Raw genomic sequence first — 21,606 nt, 5'->3', positions numbered from 1 at the left:
CGGATTCACAAAATCAAGTCATAATGAAGTAAACAGTGATTCATGCATTCAAAACCATAAAATAAATAGATCAGATTCCATATTGCATTTAAAACTGTAAAATAACTAAAACAACAACTGACCGAAAATATATCAGATTTGGGCTCCATTAGCAACCTAAATTAATTATACATATCTATTAATTTATAAAATACCGTTTTATCATTTAGTAAGCTTTAATGTCGTGATAGAAAATAGAGTGAGAGATCCTTACTTGATTCGGAGTCTAAGACTATTTTTGTTTACTCCGCCTACGGGCTGTCCCTAAATTCCCTGAATTTTTTCTCGGGAACTGAAACACACTTCTGATACCTACACGTGTCCCCAAATAACTCAAAATCAGACCTAGAGCCTATTCAACCAATTTCAGAATTCTGGCACGGCGGCTCCGCCTCGGGTTGGCCGTTTTCGGCCGAATTCGGCTAAACTTGCATTGGTTCCTGTGATAAAACACACGTAGGGCCCTCGGTGGGCCAAAAAATATAGAAAACTAAGACTTACCGGCAGCGGAGCTCTCGGGTGCGGCGGCTCCTCCGGCTCGAGTCGCGGTTTAGTGTTTTGCTTCGATCAACCTGTAGAGAAAAGGACGGTGGTCACAGTGGTGGAAAAATTACATCGAACGGGAATCGGGAAAGGCCTCATCGGAGGCAAAAACTGAGGAAACCTGCAGCGGCGCCGCTGGTCTTCGGCAGCATTTTTCGGCCAACTGGCCAGTGGTTTGGCTCCAGTGGCTGGGTTGTCTTCTCCGGTGAGGGTTATGGCGGCTAGGGTTTGGGTTTGGGTGTGAATGAGATTATTTATAACCTTCCGTTTTTAATCTGAGTCATCCATCGCGATTTAATTTGGACCGTCTGATCGTGATTAAATTAGAAATGAATCTTGGCCATCCGTGCGTGATTAAATCTGGGCCGCCCGCACGCGTGCAATCTGGGCCGTCCGTGCGTGCGGGAAAGGATCTCAGCCGTCCGATCGCGCGCACGCGGATTGCCCACGTGGCTCCGTTCTGTGTGGCCTCCTACGTCAGCGTCTCTGCCGCGCGGCGTGTCCTGGTTGGCCGGAGCTGCTGACCAGGCTGCTGACGGAGCTGTTGACGTGGCACAATTTTTTTAAATTGCATTTTGACCCCCTGATTTTCGATTTTCTTTTCAAAAACACCCACAGAATCTGAATTTTTACCCATTTTTTCCAAAATTATTTTCAATTAAATCTCAAAAATAATTTTACCCCTTTTTATCATTATTATTATTTTTATTTCTATTTAATTAAATTAAACTAAATTAAAACTATATATTATTAAATAAATAATCGTTTAATTCATATAAATTTACAAAAAAATTAAAACAAAACAAATTAATATTTATAAAAATAATAATAAATTTTGGGGTGTTACAAAAATTGATGAAGTTTCCTCATAAATCAAATATTATGTTTAACAGATAATAAGAATCTTGAGTACAGACTAATTATCATGACATTTAATATTTGCTATAATATATTTGACTCAGTTAATAAAAAAAATATCTCAACACGTAGATTTAGCTTTTAAGCTTGATATTATAGAAGACTTGACCTAAAACTATAATTATTTTTATACTACTAAACCTTACTGAGTTATTAGTGTTAATTCTAATAATTAATTGGATGACCGATTAACCTGATGTTTTATTTTTTTTATTAACTCATAACGGTTGAACCCAACTAAAAAAACATTTAAAATAATAGATAACTACTATAAAGAAAAAAGTATCTTGATGGAATTGGTAACCTTAAAATAAATTATAAAACTATTATATTTTTATGAGAATTAAAGTATAATAATAGAAATAGTTATCAACATATTCAATTATCATAAATGTATTTTGGCTTCTTATCTCATCTATAAAAAAAATACAAATTCTCCTTTTATATAAGTATTTTATCAACTAAAGTTCTGAAATTCTTGTGCATAATAGTTAGATAAAGAGAAAAAGTGAATCAGATAATTAAATTTTTTTTAAGAGGTCTCTCAATCACGCTATGACTGTATCATTTTTGAATAATATGTATCTCTAACTTTATAATATTTTTTTTTCTTAAAATAAGTTGAATTCAATAAAAATGAATTGCGTGTCAACTTTTCTTACAATTAGATACAATACTTTATATAACATATTACATGGCAAACCTATTATTAACTTTCTTAAACTAAGCAACTAAATTGTCTAAATTTACTCAAATTAACAATTTGAAGAAATGTAAATAGTACAACAATAATTTAAGTGTTCAAGTAAAAAATTAGTTAGAATACTATATCAACTATTAGGTGTCGATTATATAGGCAATGGTAAAAATTGATAGTCTTGAGCACTTCTAAATTTTTTTAAAAATATAGAATATGTAAAGGTCCGAGACTTAAAATGTAACAAAGTCATAAATTAAATGCGGAAGTGAAATAATAGAGTTTAAGATTTGTATTCCTTACACAATAATTTAGAATGCCTAATACGACTACGAGAATGTCCATTCTAAAAAGAACAAATAAAAATCAAAGAAATGAATAAAAAGTAAATAACTGAGTATTTTAGGACGGCATTTACTAACTTTTGAAGGAAGTTCGGGTGGTGAACTTATTCATAACCCTTTTGTCAATCGAGATCTGAATCTTAATTCTTTGGATCTGAAATAGTTAATAAAACGGTGAACTATACTAACCCAGTAAAAATATCACATTACTCACTGATTGTAGCACCCGGAAAGGAGGAGGAGAAAAAAAAGAAAAAAAAAAAGCCACGTCAGCTGGCCCGGTCAGCAGTCTCGGCCAACCAGGACCTGCCACGTGGCAATACCACGTCGTTCCAAAAGGGCCACGTTGGCGATCCGCGTGGGCGCAATCGGACGGCCCAGATCAAGCGGGCGATCGGACGGCCCAGATTTAATCTCACAGACGGCCCAGATTTAATCAAAAACGGACGGCCCAGATTAAAACAAAATGGACGGCTGAGATCAAAGGGCAAGGGGTTATAAATAGAACCCCCACACAAGACCACAAACCCTAGCCGCCTGCCGCTCGCCGGAGAAGACGAACCAGAAGCCGGCCGCCGCCACCCGCCGCCGCACCGGAGGAACTTCCGACCGCCGATCGAGGTAAATTTCGTACCCCGACTCGTTTTTCCACGCTGATTCCTCCTGTGGCCAAATCGGAGCCAAAATCCTGGCCAAACGGCCGGAATACACGGCCGAAGCCCAGCGGCGCCGCCGCGCCCCTTCTCAGTTTTTGCCTCCGATGAGGCCCTTCCCGGCCTCCGTTTGATGCAATTTTTATATCACCGTGATCACCATTCTTTTCTCTACAGGTTGACCGGAGCCGAATCACCAAAACACGAACCTCGCCGGAGAGCCGCCGCACCCGAGTGTTCCGTGATTTTTTGGCCCCCCGAGGGCCCTAGGGTTGTTTTCTCACAGGGACCGATGCGAGTGTGGCCGAATTCGGCCGAAAACAGCCAACCCGAGGTGACTCGCCGCCGCCAGCGGTGGCGCCGTCGCAGGAGCACGGTGGAGCCGCCGTGCCGGAGTTGCGATTTGGGCCGAAAGAGGCCCTGGGCCTAATTTGGGTTTTTTTTGGAACACGTGCAGGTACCAGTAGTGCGTTTCAGTTCCCCGAGGAAAATTCAGGGAAAATTAAGGACAGCCTGCAAGCGCACTGTGAAGCCGTGTTCGGACCCCGAAACGAGTAAGGACCCCTCACCCTATTTCCTATCACGGTTTTAAAGTTCAATAAATGATAAAACGGTATTTCATGAATCAACGAATGTGTGAAATTGCTTAAGGTCGCTAATGGAGCCCGAGTTTAGTGTGTTTGTCGGTAACTGTTATTTGGCCTGTTTTACAGTTTTAAAGGCAGCATGAGATTCGATGTTTTCATTTTATAGTTTCGTGTGCATATTTTACTGTTTTATTGATTATGGATTGAATCACCAGGATATTGATGCTATATGTTGTCTGTTTGGCATAAATTATCGTTTTGCTTGTTTGTATGTGATTGATAATGCTGACTGAGGGAAAAGGAGAATGAAAGATTATGTGAATGAAAATTGTATAATATGTTCAGCCTGACTAGATATCCTGGGAGATGGTGGACGGACCGGGTCCGTAGGGAACCCTACCGGGATTGTGGTCTCCCATACCGGACGGGGTATGGAGATCTTATGTGTTTTGGCACCCATACCGGACGGGGTATGGGGACGGCCCGTTTCACCCTCATACCGGACGGGGTAATGAGGTTTATTGTTTTGGCGCCTATACCAGACGGGGTATGGGGACGGCCCGTTTCACCCTCATACCGAACGGGGTAATGAGGTCTATGGTTTGGCGCCCATACCGGACGGGGTATGGGGACGGCCCTGGAATATGATTTCAAGTGTTAAGGATTAACGGGTAGCGGGACCCCTATGGATCCCCATGGATACTAGTGGGCTGGTGAATTAGGAAAATATGTTGTTAACGATTGAATTACGAAAAGTGTGATAGGTATTATGTTATACAGTTCATATATATGTTTTCATGATGATGATGATGTTATTGCTTTCATATATTGTTTTATGAATTTCACCGAGGTAAGTAAATGGTAAAGGTTTTATTATCGATAAAAGGATTTGTTGTAAATTATGCTCCATTGGTCTTTTTGTGTTTTCTACCCACCTTTACCTCCGTGACGGTGAGATATCGTGATGTCTTTACTGGGCTAGTGTAGCTCATTCCTTATTTAATAATTTCAGATCAAGAGGACATCGTTCCCGAGCCGCTTCTGCAGGAGGACGACGAAGGGGACGCCTAAGGACTCAATAGTCACATTCGTAGTTTTTACTTTCATGTTTCTCCTTTAGGTAGTTTAATCTCTTATATTTTGTGAACGCGTTTTTGCTTTCGATGTAAGGGATGTTATTCAAATTTTGACTTCGCTTCCGCATTTGATATTTATAAAACAAATTCCATTATGAATTACCGGAGCTGTTACAGTTGGTATCAGAGCCGCGTTTCCTCGGACCCATCCCTTACACTAATGTGCCTTAGAGAAATACTCACCGATAGATTGTTACTCAATCATTCCTTGTGAATGCAGGTACACAGGAATGAGGAGAGGAAGGCCCCCACTGAACCGAGCGGCCCCAGATAATTCAATTCGGGAGGATTTAGATAGACTATTCGAGATGGTGGAGGCTCTCGCAGCTGCCCAGCGAAGGCAAGAGGAGAGAAGGGAGTTACCGGGACCTCCTCCGCTAGCGCAGGTTGAGCCCCCGCTACAGCAAGCTGATCCCGAGCCACCCCGGTAGGAGCCTGTTCCTCCACGATACCACCCGGCACCACAGCCATAGTACCAATAGGTGCCGCCACAGCACATTCCGGTGCCCCCACCACATCAGCAGACGCCACCACAGGGTCCCCCAGTTCACCCTCAGCCGACCCCAGTCCCTCTACCTCGGGACCCCGCTCCCTCCTTGATCGACCCCGGCTTCATAGAGAGGTACAGGAGACTGAACCCTTCTACCTTTTCAGGGGGATCCTCGTTCGAAGAGGCCCAATACTGGCTGGCAGAGACTGAGAGAGCTTTTGAGACCTTGGGAGTAATTCCTGAGCAGAGGGCTGCCATTGCCTCCTACATGCTGGTAGGGGAAGCGGTACGCTGGTGGGAGCTCAAGCGGGCCACCCTGCCTGTACCAGTTACTTGGGAGCAGTTCCTAGCGGCCTTCCATGCGGAGTATCTCCCTAAACACATCCAACATTTAAAGGAATTAGAATTTGCTCAATTGGTCCAGGGTAATATGACAGTGTCGGAGTATGCCCACAAGTTCCTGGAGCTGGGCCGACATGCCCCGGAGACATTGTTGGATGAGGGCCGAAAGGCCAGGAAATTCCAGTGGGGCCTCCGCCCGGCGATCAGACAGCACTTATTGGTGATGGAGCTCGAGACATATTCGGCAGTCCTGACAAAGGCGCAGATCATAGAAAGGAGCTTCGACACCCGCCCTCAGCTAGCAGGAAGTTCCCGACCCTCAGCCCCGCTCCGCAGGCCAGCGCCTACCATGCCTGTCCAACCCAGTAAGAGGCCCAGGCCTGCCGTTCAGGCCCCTCCTCAGGCTATGGGGGCAGCACGTGGGAAGATCTGCCAGTGCTGCGGCAGGGATCATGGGGACCGACCCTGCTACTGCCTCAACAACACCTGTCGCATATGCGGCAGTGCCCAGCACTATGCGAGGGAGTGCCCTAGAAACCAGAATCAAGGGAGGCCTCCAATCCAGGGCAGAGTTTACAACCTTACCCAGAAGGATGCCGACGCAGACCCGGACGTGGTACATGGTATGTATACTATCTCTGGCCACATTGCTCATATTTTGTTTGATACTGGTGCATCACATTCTTTTATTTCACATGTTCTTGCTTCCAAAATTTGTGTATCACCTGATAGACTTGATTCATTATTGCTTGTATCTACCGCTGGGGGGGAAACATTGCTAGGAGAGGTTGTCTACAGGGCATGTGCCGTGGAGATAGCAGATAGGAAATTGAGGGTAGACCTGATAGGGTTAGACACAGGGGATTTTGATGTAATCCTAGGAATGGATTGGCTAGCGGCGTATCACGCCACCATAGACTGCTTTAATAAAAAGATTGTATTTAATCCTCCCAACGAGGAGCCATTCACAAGTTAATAAAATTATTCGGTACTGATTTTCCCTAATGACAAATTCTTTTCTTCTTAATTCCCAGTGCCTTAATATTGTATTTTTCCCTAACTAGGTAAACCCAAGAAAGAAGTTTGTATCCAAGAGATTCCAGTAGTCCGAGACTTTCCAGACGTATTTCTGGGTGAACTGCCCGGTCTACCAGGGGACAGAGAGGTTGAGTTCACCATAGACTTACAGCTAGGAACCCAGCCCATCTCGGTAGCTCCTTACCGAATGAGCCGCATCGAGATGGAAGAACTAAGGAAACAAATCACTGAGCTACAAAACAGTGGCTTCATTAGACACAGCATTTCCCCATGGGGTGCCGGGGTTATTTTTGCAAAGAAAGGGGATGGAACGTTGAGATTGTGCATTGATTATAGAAGGATAAACAAGGTAACAATTAAGAACAAGTACCCTCTTCCCCGGATTGATGACCTTTTCGATCAGTTGCAGGGTGCACAGGTCTTTTCTAAAATAGATCTATGATCAGGTTACCATCAGGTAAAAGTGAGAGCAGAAAACATCCCCAAGACGGCATTCCGAACCAGGTACGGACACTATGAGTTCCTGGTTATGCCGTTTGGGCTAACCAACGCCCCGGCCATCTTTATGGATCTAATGAACAGAATCTTCAGAGAATTCTTGGACCAATTTGTCATCGTGTTCATCGATGATATCTTAGTCTACTCAAAAAGTAGGGAAGAACATGCTCATCATCTTGCCCAAGTTCTACAGGTACTCAGGGAAAAGAAGTTGTATGCGAAGTTGAGCAAGTGTGGATTTTGGCTCGAACAAACCGCCTTCCTAGGACATGTTATATCGAAGGAAGGGGTGTCGGTGAACCCCGAAAAGGTTGAAGCGGTACTTGGTTGGGAAAGGCTGACAACAGTTAAGGAAATTCGCAGTTTCCTAGGGATGGCAGGTTATTACCGCCGGTTTGTCGAAGGGTTCTCTAGTCAAGCAGCTCCTCTAACCCGACTCACAAAGAAGAATGCAAGGTTTGAATGGAATGAGAACTGCGAGAGGAGTTTTTCAGAGTTGAAGAAGTGACTGACTATTGCACCAGTGCTGGCTCTACCGAGTGGATCAGGAGGGTACACAGTTTATAGTGATGCCTCCTATCTGGGCCTGGGTTGTGTCCTAATGCAGCATGGAAAGGTTATAGCATATGGGTCTAGACAGCTAAATAATCATGAGAAGAACTATCCTACCCATGACTTGGAGCTTGCCGCCATCATACACGCCTTGAAAACCTGGTGCCATTATTTGTATGGAGAGACCTTTCAGATCTTCACTGATCATAAGAGTTTGAAGCACATCTTCACCCAGAAGGATCTCAACATGCGTCAGAGAAGGTGGATGGAACTCCTCAAGGACTATGATTGTGACATCCTATACCACCCAGGTAAGGGCAACGTGGTGGCCGATGCCCTCAGCAGGAAAAGTGCAGGCACCCTGGCCCATCTGATGGTTTCAGAATGTAGGTCTATTGGGGCTACACAGCAGGTTCGCCTGCGAGACCTGAAGAGAGTCACATGTTTGGGCCACCTAGCAGTCCAACCCGAGTTAATCCAAAGAATAAAGGAAGCGCAGTCAGTCGACCCCGCCCTGGTAACCCACAAGAAGAGTGCAGAACAGGGAGTGAGCTCAGAATTTCAGATCTCCGTCGACGGATTGATTCGTTTCAGGGACAGAGTGTGTGTCCCAGATGACAGTGAGTTAAGAAGAGACATCATGACAGAGTCTCATAGCTCAAGGTTCGCCATGCATCCAGGAAGTATGAAAATGTACCAAACTATGCGACCTCGGTTCTGGTGGAATGGGATGAAGAGAGATATAGCCGACTTTGTGTCTAAGTGTTTGGTATGTCAGCAGGTCAAAGCAGAACATCAACGCCCGGGCGGGTTACTTCAGCCTTTACTGATTCCAGAGTAGAAGTGGGAACATATCACCATGGACTTCGTATCGGGACTACCCAAGGCACGATCGGGACATGATGCTATATGGGTAATTGTTGACCGACTCACTAAGTCTTCCCACTTCCTGGCCATCAGAATGACTGATCCTTTGGACAAGTTGGCAAGAATGTATATCCGGGAGGTAGTCAGACTGCATGGAGTTCCAGTAACCGTGGTATCCGACAGGGATCCCAGATTCACTTCTCAGTTTTGGAATAGTTTCCAGCAAGCTATGGGGACAAAGCTGTCTCTTAGTACTGCTTTCCACCCCCAAACCGATGGACAATCAGAGAGGACAATTCGTACGCTGGAGGATATGCTCCGAGCTTGTGTCCTTGACTCCGGGGGCCATTGGGACGACCACCTACCCCTGATAGAGTTTGCCTACAACAACAGTTACCAAGCAAGCATCGGCATGGCCCCATACGAGGCGCTATACGGGCGTCCGTGCAGGTCGCCGATCTGTTGGGAAGAAGTGGGCGATAGAAGATTGTTTGGCCCGAATTTGGTAGAAGAGACCACGTCCAGGATAGTTAAGATCAAGAAGAACATCCAGACAGCTCAGAGTAGGCAGAAGAGTTATGCCGATACCCGAAGAAGAGACCTGGCCTTTGAGAAAGACGAACAGGTGTTTTTTAAAGTCACCCCCTTCAAGGGAATTAGTAGGTTCGGCAGGAGGGAAAAATTAAACCCCAGATATATTGGACCCTTTGAAATCTTAGACAAGATTGGTACCACTGCCTACAGACTTGCACTGCCTCCTGAGCTCTCCCGGGTTCATAATGTGTTTCATGTATCTATGCTACGTAAGTACAATTCGGACCCTTCTCATGTCTTGGCTCACGAACCGCTTCCACTCCGGGAGGACTTGTCTTATGAAGAAGTACCGGTCAGTATCACGGACCGAGAAAGCAGGATACTCCGCAACCGGGAAATATCATTTGTAAAAGTCATGTGGCAGAACCACACGCCCAGGGAGGCGACTTGGGAACTGGAATCAGAATTTAGGGCCAAATATCCTCATCTGTTTGATCAAGAGTAATGAGGCAAATTTGGGGACCAAATTTCCTTATGGGGGGGAGAGTTGTAGCACCCGGAAAGGAGGAGAAAAAAAAAAGCCACGTCAGCAGGCCCGGTCAGCAGTTTCGGCCAACCAGGACCTGCCACGTGGCAATACCACGTCATTCCAAAAGGGCCACGTTGGCGATCCGCGTGGGCGCGATCGGACGGTCCAGATCAAGCGGGCGATCGGACGGCCCAGATTTAATCGCACGGACGACCCAGATTTAATAAAAAACGGACGGCCCAGATTAAAACAAAATGGACGGCTGAGATCAAAGGGCAAGGGGTTATAAATAGAACCCCCACACCAGACCACAAACCCTAGCCGCCTGCCGCTCGCCGGAGAAGACGAACCAGAAGCCGGCCGCCGCCGCCCGCCGCCGCACCGGAGGAACTTCCGACCGCCGATCGAGGTAAATTACGTACCCCCGACTCGTTTTTCCACGTTGATTCCTCCTGTGGCCAAATCGGAGCCAAAATCCCGGTCAAACGGCCGGAATACACGGCCGAAGCCCAGCGGCGCCGCCGCGCCCCTTCTCGGTTTTTGCCTTCGATGAGGCCCTTTCCGGCCTCCGTTTGATGCAATTTTTATATCACCGTGATCACCATTCTTTTTTCTACAGGTTGACCGGAGCCGAATCACCAAAACACGAACCTCGCTGGAGAGCCGCCGCACCCGAGAGCGCCGCCGCCGGTAAGCCCCATTTTTCCATGATTTTTTGGCCCCCCGAGGGCCCTAGGGTTGTTTTCTCACAGGGACCAATGCTAGTGTGGTCGAATTCGACCGAAAACGGCCGAAAAAAGCCAACCCGAGGCGACTCGCCGCCGCCAGCGGCGGCGCCGTCGCCGGAGCACGGCGGAGCCGCCGTGCCGGAGTTGCGATTTGGACCGAAAGAGGCCATGGGCCTAATTTGGATTTTTTTTTGGAACACGTGCAGGTACCAGTAGTGCGTTTCAGTTCCCCGAGGAAAATTCAGGGAAAATTAGGGACAGCCTGCAAGCGCACTGTGAAGCCGTGTTCGGACCCCGAAACGAGTAAGGACCCCTCACCCTATTTCCTATCACGGTTTTAAAGTTCAATAAATGATAAAACGGTATTTCATGAATCAACGAATGTGTGAAATTGCTTAAGGTCGCTAATGGAGCCCGAGTCTAGTGTGTTTGTCGGTTAACTGTTATTTGGCCTGTTTTACAGTTTTAAATGCAGCATGAGGTTCGATGTTTTCATTTTATAGTTTCGTGTGCATATTTTACTGTTTTATTGATTATGGATTGAATCACCAGGATATTGATGCTATATGTTGTCTGTTTGGCATAAATTATCGTTTTGCTTGTTTGTATGTGATTGATAATGCTGACTGAGGGAAAAGGAGAATGAAAGATTATGTGAATGAAAATTGTATAATATGTTCAGCCTGACTAGATATCCTGGGAGATGGTGGACGGACCGGGTCCGTAGGGAACCCTACCGGAATTGTGGTCTCCCATACCGGACGGGGTATGGGGACGGCCCGTTTCACCCTCATACCGGATGGGGTAATGAGGTTTATTGTTTTGGCGCCCATACTGGACGGGGTATGGGGACGGCCCGTTTCACCCTCATACCGGACGGGGTAATGAGGTCTATGGTTTGGCGCTCATACCAGACGGGGTATGGGGACGGCCCTGGAATATGATTTCAAGTGTTAAGGATTAACGGGTAGCGGGACCCCTATGGATCCCCATGGATACTAGTGGGCTGGTGAATTAGGAAAATATGTTGTTAACGATTGAATTATGAAAAGTGTGATAGGTATTATGTTATACAGTTCATATATATGTTTTCATGATGATGATGATGTTATTGCTTTCATATATTGTTTTATGAATTTCACCGAGGTAAGTAAATGGTAAAGGTTTTATTATCGATAAAAGGATTTGTTGTAAATTATGCTCAATTGGTCTTTTTGTATTTTCTACCCACCTTTACCTCCGTGACGGTGAGATAGTGTAGCTCATTCCTTATTTAATCATTTCAGATCAAGAGGACATCGTTCCCGAGCCGCTTCCGCAGGAGGACGACGAAGGGGACGCCTAAAGACTCCATAGTCACATTCATAGTTTTTACTTTCGAGTTTTCTCCCTTAGGTAGTTTGATCCTTTATATTTTGTGAGCACGTTTTTGGTTTTGGTGTAAGGGATGTTATTCAAATTTTGACTTCGCTTCCGCATTTGATATTTATAAAACAAATTCCATTATGAATTACCGGGGCTGTTACACTGATACAGAAACTGAATGTTGGTAAAAATCATAAAAACAACCAATGAATCTATTGATTTAAGTAAATTCATTTATCATAAGAAAAACCATATAGTGCAAATATTTACTGTTGTGATATTTTTAAAATCGACCTATAGAGATACAATAACTCAAATAACATTCAAATCTCATTTTCAAGTGAGCAATAACAACTACTTTTCCTTTTTATTTGTCTACTAGTATCCCTGGGGGTCCATAAGGATGTCTCACTACGTGTGAACCAATATATAACATTATCAACTAACTGGTCGTCTTCATACCTCTTTCGGTATGAGCACCAAAAATACCATAATTCAATACCTCGTTTGGTATGAGGGTGAATCGGGCCGTCTCCATACCCAATCCGGTATGAAGTAATGTTCACGATCGGGTTTTCTATATACCCGGTCCGTCCACCATCTTCCAGGATATCTAGTAAGACTACCATTCATTAATTCACATGATCAAATAATTTTCTGTTTGCATATTAATTACCAATTTCACAAATCAACTGTAAATAATGTAGGACAAGTAATATATGTATCAAGGAAGCACAATTGAATCATTCAACCATTCCAGTACATCATCATATATTTAAAGTTATAAATTTAATAATCAGTTACACATGACAACAAATAAATGATTAACCAGTTTCAATTCCATTAGGAACCTGGAATTATTCTCAAAGTTTTATAAATTACACAAAATACCATATTATCGATTATTAAGCTTCAATTCCATAATAAAGAATAAGATGAGAGATTCTTATCCAAATCGGTGTTCGAAATACCTAACTTTCTACTGCACCTACTAGCGGTCCCCAAGTTTCCTAAATTTTTATGCGGAGATTAAAACACGCTTCACGTACCTAAAAATACTTAAAAAAAACCTAAAATCAGTATTCAAAACCTTTTTCGGCCAATTTTGAAATTCTGGCACGACGGTGGTTTACCTTGGGGTGGCTGTTTTTGGTTAGTTTTGGCCAATTTTGACCGGTTTTATACCCATCCCTACGAGAAAACACATTAGGGGGTCTCGATTGACCAAAAAAAGTCAAAAAACAAAAATCTACCGACGATGGAATTTTATGTTGCGGCAGCTCCGCCGGCTCACCTTCGCGGTTGGGCGTTTTTCTTCGGTCAACCTTTAAAAAATAGAACAGTGAACACAATGGTGAAAAAATCGCACGAAATGAAAAACGAAAAAATGCTCATCTGAGGCTGTTTCGAATTTTTTTCGCGACGACAGTGCCAGGCTTTGCCCGTAGTTTTCAGCTCACCCGCCGTTCCCTTTGCTCCGATTTGGCCATGAGGGTGCTCAAAATCAAATTCCAAGCAGAAAAGAGAATTTTTACATTTTTTGGCGGTCGGAGATGGCTCCGGCGCAGCGGGGGGTGACAATCGGTTCCCTTCTCCAGCAACTGGTTCTTTTTCTCCGGCGGGAGGCTGGCAGCTAGGTTTGGGTTCAGTGTGATGTGAAATATTTATATATATCTTGCATTAATCTGAATTGTTTATCGCGTTTGATCTCGATATTCCGATCACGTTTAAATAAGAAATGAATATGGATCGTTTATCGCAATTTGATCTTGACCGCCTGATCGCATTTAAATAAGGAACGAATATGAATCATTCATCGCGTTTTATCGCGACCGTCTGATCGTGCTTGAGGAGGGAATGCTTTCAGACCGTCCACGCGCGCGGGAACGCTTATGGACCGTCTGATTGCGAGGCACGCAGATTGCCAGTTTGGCCTCCCACGTGGCACCAAGTCAGCGTTCCTTGCCACGCGACGCACTCCGGTTCGTGGGGACTGTTGATTGGGCAGTCCTACGTGGCGCAATTTTTTTTAATTGAGTTCTGACTTCTAGTTTTCGATTTTTCTTTTAAAAATACTATTTGAACCCAAATTTTGAGCCTTTTTTTCAAAATTATATACAATTTCATCCTTAACTTATTTTTTTTTCATAATTTAACATTAAATTTTTTAATGCTAAAATTAATTTTGAGTAAAATTTTGGGTTCGGGTACTACAGAATATTCTAAAATATAAAAATCATATATATGTCAATTTTTTAAAAAATACATATTCGTATTTAAGATTTTTTTATACACAACATATATTTTTATTTTAAAATCTTGCTTAAATCAAATATAAAAATTAATTTCATATAGCAAGCATGATTTTAATGACATCAATAAAATAAAATCAATTGAGTAATCGATTACCATGTTTTCAGTATAATTATAATTTCAAAGGAAAGCCCTTTCACAAATTAAAATATGTTTTTACTTATTTATTTTTTCTATTTATACTTTTATCTTTTTTCAAAGTAGTAATTCATTTTGTTATTACTGAATTATCAATATATATATTTATAAAATTAATTAATAAAAAAAAACATCGGATAGCGTTTTTTTATTTTTAAAAATAAAAAAAAAATATTATTATAAATTATAAAGAAATAAAATTTTAGTTATTATACACTCAAAATTTAAATCAAAAAAAAAAATTAATGTGACAATTATAATTATATATATTATATAAAGGGAAAAAATTTAAATATTATCCACTTAAATTTTAAAATATAAAAATAAAAATAATATAACAATATATATATATATATTTAAAATTTTGAAATATAAAAGTAGAATTTAATTTTTAGTTGATTGCAAATCACACACTCTAGAATTTTCAAATATAAGAATAGTTTTAATAGCATATATAATAGTTATTTATTTAAAATTTATAAATATAAAAATAAAACTATAATTTATATATATAAAGCAAACTGAAAATGCAATGTGTAAAATTTGAAGTTATTTATAATTAACGTGATAATATATATAATAGTTTTATTGAAAATTTTTAAATATATATATAAATAAATATAAAAAAAAAAAAAAAAAAAAACTTAAATTCTAATTGTGTGGGCATCGAGATCTCTGCGTCTGCGGAGGTGAGCGAGTGAGAGTAGTAGGCTTATTTCAAAGCAGCACCAAAAAGTGATCGTGATTAACGGCTTTTTTTTTTTTTTTTGTACTTAAATATTTTTATTTATTCTGCTCATACATAAAAACAAATAATTTATTATTAAGACACGAATAAGTTGGTGTTCTGGGCATTGACTTTCTACACACGACACCACAGCCAAAGATTCCTCGACGAGGAACACCCAACACCAACCCATTTGCTTTTTCTTTCTTTACTAATTCAATATTTCCCTTTGACATCTTACATATCTTATCTACACATATGTATAGACAGACATCTATCTACCCTTAAGGCTCTTCTCTTTTGTTTTTGGGTTTTTGCTCCTGGGTGTTCCGTGTGTGTTTTCTTTTCCTTTTCTGATTTGTTTAAAGTGAAAAACCAGAGCAGAATCCAATGCCCACCACCACTACTAACTACAACACTCTCTACCTAAACTACTCATATATCTAACAAAGAGTCAAATTTCAACGACCCTTTCTTTCTCCACCTCCACCCGTGTGTCTGCTTTCCTTTTCTCTCTCCCCCCCCCCAATCGTCAACGCTATCTATCTATATACGAAGCTTCCTATCTCCCTTCCTCCCCCTCCCCCGTATCTTTCTTCTTTCTTCTTTCTTCTTTTCTTTATATCCCTAACACCCACCCAGTTTCCTCACTCTCCCACTCTCTCCAGCTTCTTCCCAGGTACATCTTCCTTTCCTTCATTCTGATTTCTTAATAATTCAAGCTTTCTTTATCTTTCATAAAATTTTCAGAATCTTTTTCTCATTGATTATACACTGTAATTACCCTATTCTGTTTCAAAGATATCTGCTTCTTCTGGGTTATTCTACTTCTGTAGAAATATACCAACATCTGGATCTATTTTGTTATCTTGTGGGGTGTTCAACCTTACTTTTACTGGTGTGTATTGATGAATATTATGTAGATCTTGGGTCTTGCCCTCATAATTAACTTGTTTATTTTTCTATGTTACTCCAGCTAATTGTTCGATAGATTCTTGTGAATGGAGCATTTTGACCGTGGGGTTTCGAGGCTTTCTAAGAAAAGGAAAGTACAAGAAGACGAGCTTGGCTACTCCATGGACGAGCTAAACGAAGACCTACTCGAGAAAGTTCTTTCATGGCTACCCACATCCACATTCTTTCGCCTTTCTTCCGTCTGCAAGAGATGGAAATCTGTTGCAGCTTCTAAAAGCTTCAAGCTTGCCTGCTCTCACATCCCTTCAAGAGACCCTTGGTTCTTCATGGTTGATCCCCATCTCAACCAATCTATCATCTTTGATTCTGCTGAAAAAAATTGGAAAAAACTCAATCATCCCTCCACTCTTCACCACTATCAATCCATGCCTGTTGCAGCATCTGGTGGACTGGTCTGTTACCGTACCATTACAGGAAACTTCCTAGTTTCCAATCCTGTCACACAAGCCTGCAGACAACTCCCTTCCCCTTCCCCAACCCTACAAGACCAACCCCTTCAAGCCATTGCCATGAATATAACTTCTAACTATCATGGCTCCTACAAACTTGTTTTAGTATCCGGTGAACTCCCAAGACTCTCGTTCAAGGTTTATGATTCTAGTGCCAATTGTTGGGAAGAAGAGGTTTTGTTGAGTAGAAAGGTTAATGATTCTCTGGAATTTGACTCAAATTCTGATGATGCTGTTTACTTTCTTAGTAAGGCTGGAAATGTAGTTGCCACAAACTTGCAGAGAAGCCCATCTAAGCAGTACTCTGCTGTAATTACTGTTAAAGATGATGAGGAAACTGTTTACTTTCTGAGCTCATCTGGGACAATTGTGGCTTGTAATGTAACTTGCAGGTACTTCTGTGAGTACCCAAGACTGCTGCCTGCATTCTCAGAGTACTCTATTGATGTGGTGGAGTGTAGAGGAGAGATGCTAGTTGTTCTACTGTCCGAATTTTTTGAAAGCTCGAGTGTTCGAGTATGGAGGTTTGATGAGAAAATTAAGTGTTGGCAGCAGATTGCAGCAATGCCTCCAGCAATGTCACATGAATTATTTGGGAAGAAGGTCGATATAAACTGTGTTGGGGCCGGTGATCGAATATTTATGTGCTTAAACTCCGCAGAGCTATTCAGATACATTGTTTGTGATCTGGTTTCAAATGAATGGATTGAGCTCCCCAATTGTTTTATGAATGGTGAAGCTATAGAGTTCATGTCTGCATTTTCATTTGAGCCAAGGATTGAGGCTTCAGTATGAACAACTTGGGAATTATCAATGTGTACTCTTGATTTTTTTCTCTGCTTTTAGTTTTTAGTTTTATTTTGTAATATTATAATTTTTTTCTAGTCTCTATCTTTAAATTGTTTTTGGCAAGGGATCAATGGAGGTTGATCATGGAAAGTGGCTTCTGCCTGTTTCTCTACTATAACCATTTCTTGCTTTCAATGCTGTTTTTCTTGGGTGTAAATTAGTTTCATGACTTTGCAAAACATATATTATTATATCACAATTGCAAAATATAATTTATGTTGCTTATGGATTCAAGCAAGTTTCAAGGGTTCACAATTCCTCATAACCCATGAAATAAGAATTGCTAAAAGAAAAAAAATGAAATAGTCAACGAGCAAAACCTCTTGACCTTTCTCATCCTTTGAATTGCTTTCTAATTTTTTTTTCCAAATTTATTTCACAATATTGAACTGCAATAACTTACACTCCCTGCACATTTAGATTTAATTTAATATTTTTAATAATATATTTTAAATATATATAAACAAAGAAGGGTCAAATTAGGTGGAACTTTTGGGATTCCAAAACACAAATTTGATAAGATCTAACCTAGACTTCGAAATTTTTAACCAAAAATCCACAATGAGACAAAATGAAATCGTTTTTATTCATAACTCACAAGTTTACTTGTCATTTTTAAGTAATAAATGAAAATTACTATATAAGGACCGCAATAACATAATAAAATTTAACCAAAAACTATAAATTACAGAATATTATAAGGGTTGTTTAATACGTAATAATATACACCAACCGCGACGTAATAATATAATTTTCTCTCACTAATTTTTTTATCCATATCGATTAATAGTCTAAATAATTCATGAAGCAAATCTATAATCATTTGAACGTCTATTTTATAGTGTGTTTTGATTAAAAATATATTTTTAAATTAGTAAAATTATCTAAAATTTATATTTTTATTTAAAAAGCAAGAAATTATGCATTTTTATAAAATGCTAATGGTAAAAAGAATTTTAATAAAATATTATATAAATTAATATTTTATCACCAAAATAATATTCTTAACTTAAGGGAATATAAAAAATTAAATAAATTAACTAAAAAATATCTTATCAAAAGAAAGTTAAAAATATTGGGGGAATTACTTAATGGTACTTATTTGATTATTATTTTTTGAAAATTAAAAAATTAGTGGAGTTTTTATTTTATGATAATTATTATAATTAAAGAAATTTAATTGTCGTAAAATATTTTTTTCGTCTAGATTCATCACGAGTCTTTGAAATTAAATTCAATTTAATCACTCTAGTTCGATCAACATGTTAATAAATTAAATTATTAATTTTATTAAATTAAATATTATAAATTAATTAATATTAACTCATAATACATCCACAAAATAATTCATAAAATAACACTCATGACCTTTAAATAATTATTTCTCTATTAAATTATAGTTTAAAATAATTTTTTTTAAAATTTAACAAAAGAATACATTATAACATTAACTAATAATTTAAGAACTGAAAAATAATGTACTCCCTCAACAACCTGTAAGAAGACACAGGAGATGCGTACTAACGGAACGGATCCGGGTTGATGCTGTTTCCGACCCGAAAAATTTAACTTTCCCCCTCCACACGAAACTTGCAGCCAAATTTGATTTGGCGAGATATAATCAGATCTGGAAATTGGGTTGCCAAGTTTTCTTCTTCTGCAAGAGACGCTGGAAGGATTAAAAGGAGTTCATTACACAAAAGAAAAATTAATGGAGTCAGATTCGGAAGAAAGCTTGAAACGGGAATTGGAGGAATTGCAGAAGCTGCTTGGCAAGAAGCTGAGGTTCGAGGAGGCTGTTCGCTCCCTCCATTCCCTTCTTCGCGAACTTTGTCCCTCCGCCTCTCATTCCCTTCGAAAATTGGTTCTCTCTTTTATTCTCTCATCGTTGTTTCATCATTTTCTACTATTTGAATTTGAAACACAGATTGATCATTTTACAGAGTACTGCATTGGACATATTAAATTGTTGTTTAAATTAAACGAAGCAATTTTTTGAATGATTTTTCTGATTACCTGGTGGTCGCAGTTTTATTCTGTTGTGTGCCGGGTGGCGACAATTCTAAAGACGAGATACACCGCACCGGGGTTCTGGCTTGCTGGTCTCCGCCTTTTTGAACAAGCTGAGTGCACTTTCTCTGATCCTTCTGAGAAGGAGCACTTGAAAAAATGCATTGCTCAAGCCAAGGATCACCTGCACAACATTGATAACCCACAAACAGATTCACAATCTTCTGAAAATAGAGGTTTATTTTCTTACCTGTTCAGATAAAAATTAGTGAAAAAACTGGGAAGAAATAGAAGAGGGGTTTTGAAACATATTTTGTTGGTTGGATAAGTAAAAATTTGAGAAAACATTTTATTAATTGAAGTAAATTAGGCGGTTAAGGAGGGAAAAAGAGATTTTGTACAGTTAGGAAGCTCGCCATCCTTTTTTTTTTCCCCCCATTTTTTACTATACAAATGAAATTGGTTAGGATGTTCTCCTGTTTCTTCCACTTTTCTTTGCTCCCCTCAATCAAATGATAGTTTTAGTTTCTTGGTTCAAGTTGTTTATGAGTTACCAGTTTTGTCTTGATTGTGTGAACTTCCTGTTTCAAGGGTATCTTTTTGAGGGGCATCTTACAGTGGACCCCGAACCACCCATGCCTCAATGGCTGGTGCAGCAGAACCTGCTGGCAGCTGTTGCTTCTCTTTCTACAGCTGAATCTTCTCGGGGTCCCATGGAAGACAGTACTGTATCAGAAACTGCTGGGAATTTGATTCAAAGTCTCATAGATAACCTTGATTCTGTCATACCCGAGGTGAGTACTCTTAGCAGGGATGGCACTGCCTTGCATAGTACAAGTCTGTTATTAATTTGCGCTAAGATTATAGGGAAGTAGACAAATGTTTATGTGTTTTTCCTGATACCTTTCAGTTTTAGCTTGTATACTGATTGAACAAAAAGGGATTCTCTCTCTTTTTTTTTTTGTTTTCTAGTTGCTTGAAGATTTATGTTGGACAAGTTGCTTTTGTTTGAAAGGAAATTAGATTTTGAGTCCTATTACCAAAGCTTTCACTAAACATAAAAATGCTTTCTTTGTTTTAAGATACTGGAGACTGATGGTGCCATCCCTAGAGCTCCACCTGCCAGTAAAGAAGTTGTTGCCAAACTGCCTATCATCCATCTTACAGAGGAAGTCCTGGTCAAGCTAGGAGAAGATGCAGAATGTGCCATCTGCAAGGAGAATTTGGTGGTTGGTGATAAGATGCAAGAGTTGCCCTGCAACCACAAGTTCCATCCTCCCTGCCTGAAACCATGGCTGGTAGTGGTCCTTACCACTCTTTATTCATGATTTGCCAATTTTCTTAAGCCGCACAACTAAATTATTCAATAGGATACTGAAATAATTGTTTCCATTTCTTTTGATCACAGGATGAGCATAATTCTTGCCCAATTTGTAGATATGAGCTGCAAACTGATGATCACAATTATGAAAGCTGGAAGGTGCGTGAGAAAGAGGCTGAAGAGGAGAGAAAAGGTGCTGCAAATGCTATTCGTGGTGGTGAGTATATGTATGTTTAGATGAATTTTTCTCATTGAATCAACATAGTTAATTGTATCATAGATATATCTTCTGAAGTACGGAATAGATATGGAAATATTTCCTTTCGTCAAATTTGTATCTTCTATACCTGGTTCCAGACATGGGTTCAGTTTGAAACGATAATTTGCAGAAGAGCTTTACTTGACAATAATAGTGGCTTGTACTCTAGTTCAATTTGCTTTACATGCATGTTTTCTCAACCTTGATATGGGCTCGTATGCCGTTTGAACTAATTGAATGGTGCTGTATTTATAGAAAGTATGGAACACAAAAGAAACAAATCGCTTTCATCGTTTCTTAATGTTCTATAGCTTGGTTAAGGCATTGATTTAATTTGAAATGATTATTAATTGAAGAAACAAATCTAGTGCTTTAGTTGAGAATGATATTGGTTCATATGCGAGCTCAATTTGCTTTAATACATGGGTTCTCAACCAGTCAACCAGGTTATATACTTGAGAAATGATTGTTACTTAAGCTGTGTTTGAACAAATCAAGAAATTTTCTAGAATTCATTTGCAAACCACGCTTAATTCATATAGAGGAGGAAAACTCTATTAAAAGGATGATAATTAACCTCATATGGACTTTTGGTGGAACTGAATTTATGCACTCTAAATTTTATCAATTTTAATGGAGTTTGTAAGGTACTGTTTCAATTCCATGTCGAAGTAAGTTTCTATAATCTTTAGTTAGAATTTTCAC

The 21,606-nt window shown here is 40.2% G+C and overlaps 2 protein-coding genes across 3 annotated transcripts; both read left to right on the top strand.

Annotated features, from left to right (window-relative positions):
• Positions 1-15,342: 15,342 nt before the first annotated feature.
• Positions 15,343-17,446, top strand: LOC110812060 (F-box family protein). 2 transcript variants are annotated; one of them, XM_022038730.2, is made up of 2 exons: positions 15,343-15,717; positions 16,015-17,446. In XM_022038730.2, the coding sequence occupies exon 2, from the start codon at positions 16,040-16,042 to the stop codon at positions 17,255-17,257; it is 1,218 nt and encodes a 405-aa protein (XP_021894422.1). In that variant the 5' UTR covers positions 15,343-15,717; positions 16,015-16,039; the 3' UTR covers positions 17,258-17,446. The 2 variants fall into 2 exon arrangements, with proteins under 2 accessions (XP_021894422.1, XP_021894423.1); XM_022038731.1 differs by lacking the exon at positions 15,343-15,717 and adding an exon at positions 15,724-15,936.
• A 1,456-nt stretch (positions 17,447-18,902) lies between these two features.
• AIP2 (RING/U-box superfamily protein) lies at positions 18,903-21,084 on the top strand. The gene is made up of 5 exons (XM_022038668.2): positions 18,903-19,175; positions 19,341-19,557; positions 19,913-20,115; positions 20,404-20,619; positions 20,730-21,084. Exons 1-5 carry the CDS (start codon positions 19,023-19,025, stop codon positions 20,877-20,879), a joined length of 939 nt encoding a protein of 312 aa, XP_021894360.1. The 5' UTR covers positions 18,903-19,022; the 3' UTR covers positions 20,880-21,084.
• The last annotated feature ends 522 nt before the right edge of the window (positions 21,085-21,606 follow it).

Source organism: Carica papaya, chromosome 7 (genome assembly GCF_054855325.1).
Source record: "Carica papaya isolate Zhongbai chromosome 7, ASM5485532v1, whole genome shotgun sequence".
Taxonomy (NCBI): Eukaryota; Viridiplantae; Streptophyta; class Magnoliopsida; order Brassicales; family Caricaceae; genus Carica; species Carica papaya.
The sequence above is the reverse complement of the archived record's forward strand: the minus strand, read 5'-3'. Positions and strand labels throughout refer to the sequence as shown.

Excerpts from the sequence above, each read along its gene's own strand:
- LOC110812060 (XM_022038730.2), top strand. The coding sequence starts at position 16,040 with ATGGAGCATTTTGACCGTGGGGTTTCGAGGCTTTCTAAGAAAAGGAAA.
- AIP2 (XM_022038668.2), top strand. The coding sequence starts at position 19,023 with ATGGAGTCAGATTCGGAAGAAAGCTTGAAACGGGAATTGGAGGAATTG. Across the intron at positions 19,176-19,340 it reads CTCATTCCCTTCGAAAATTG|TTTTATTCTGTTGTGTGCCG; the intron begins GTTCTCTCTTTT and ends TGGTGGTCGCAG. Across the intron at positions 19,558-19,912 it reads ACAATCTTCTGAAAATAGAG|GGTATCTTTTTGAGGGGCAT; the intron begins GTTTATTTTCTT and ends TCCTGTTTCAAG.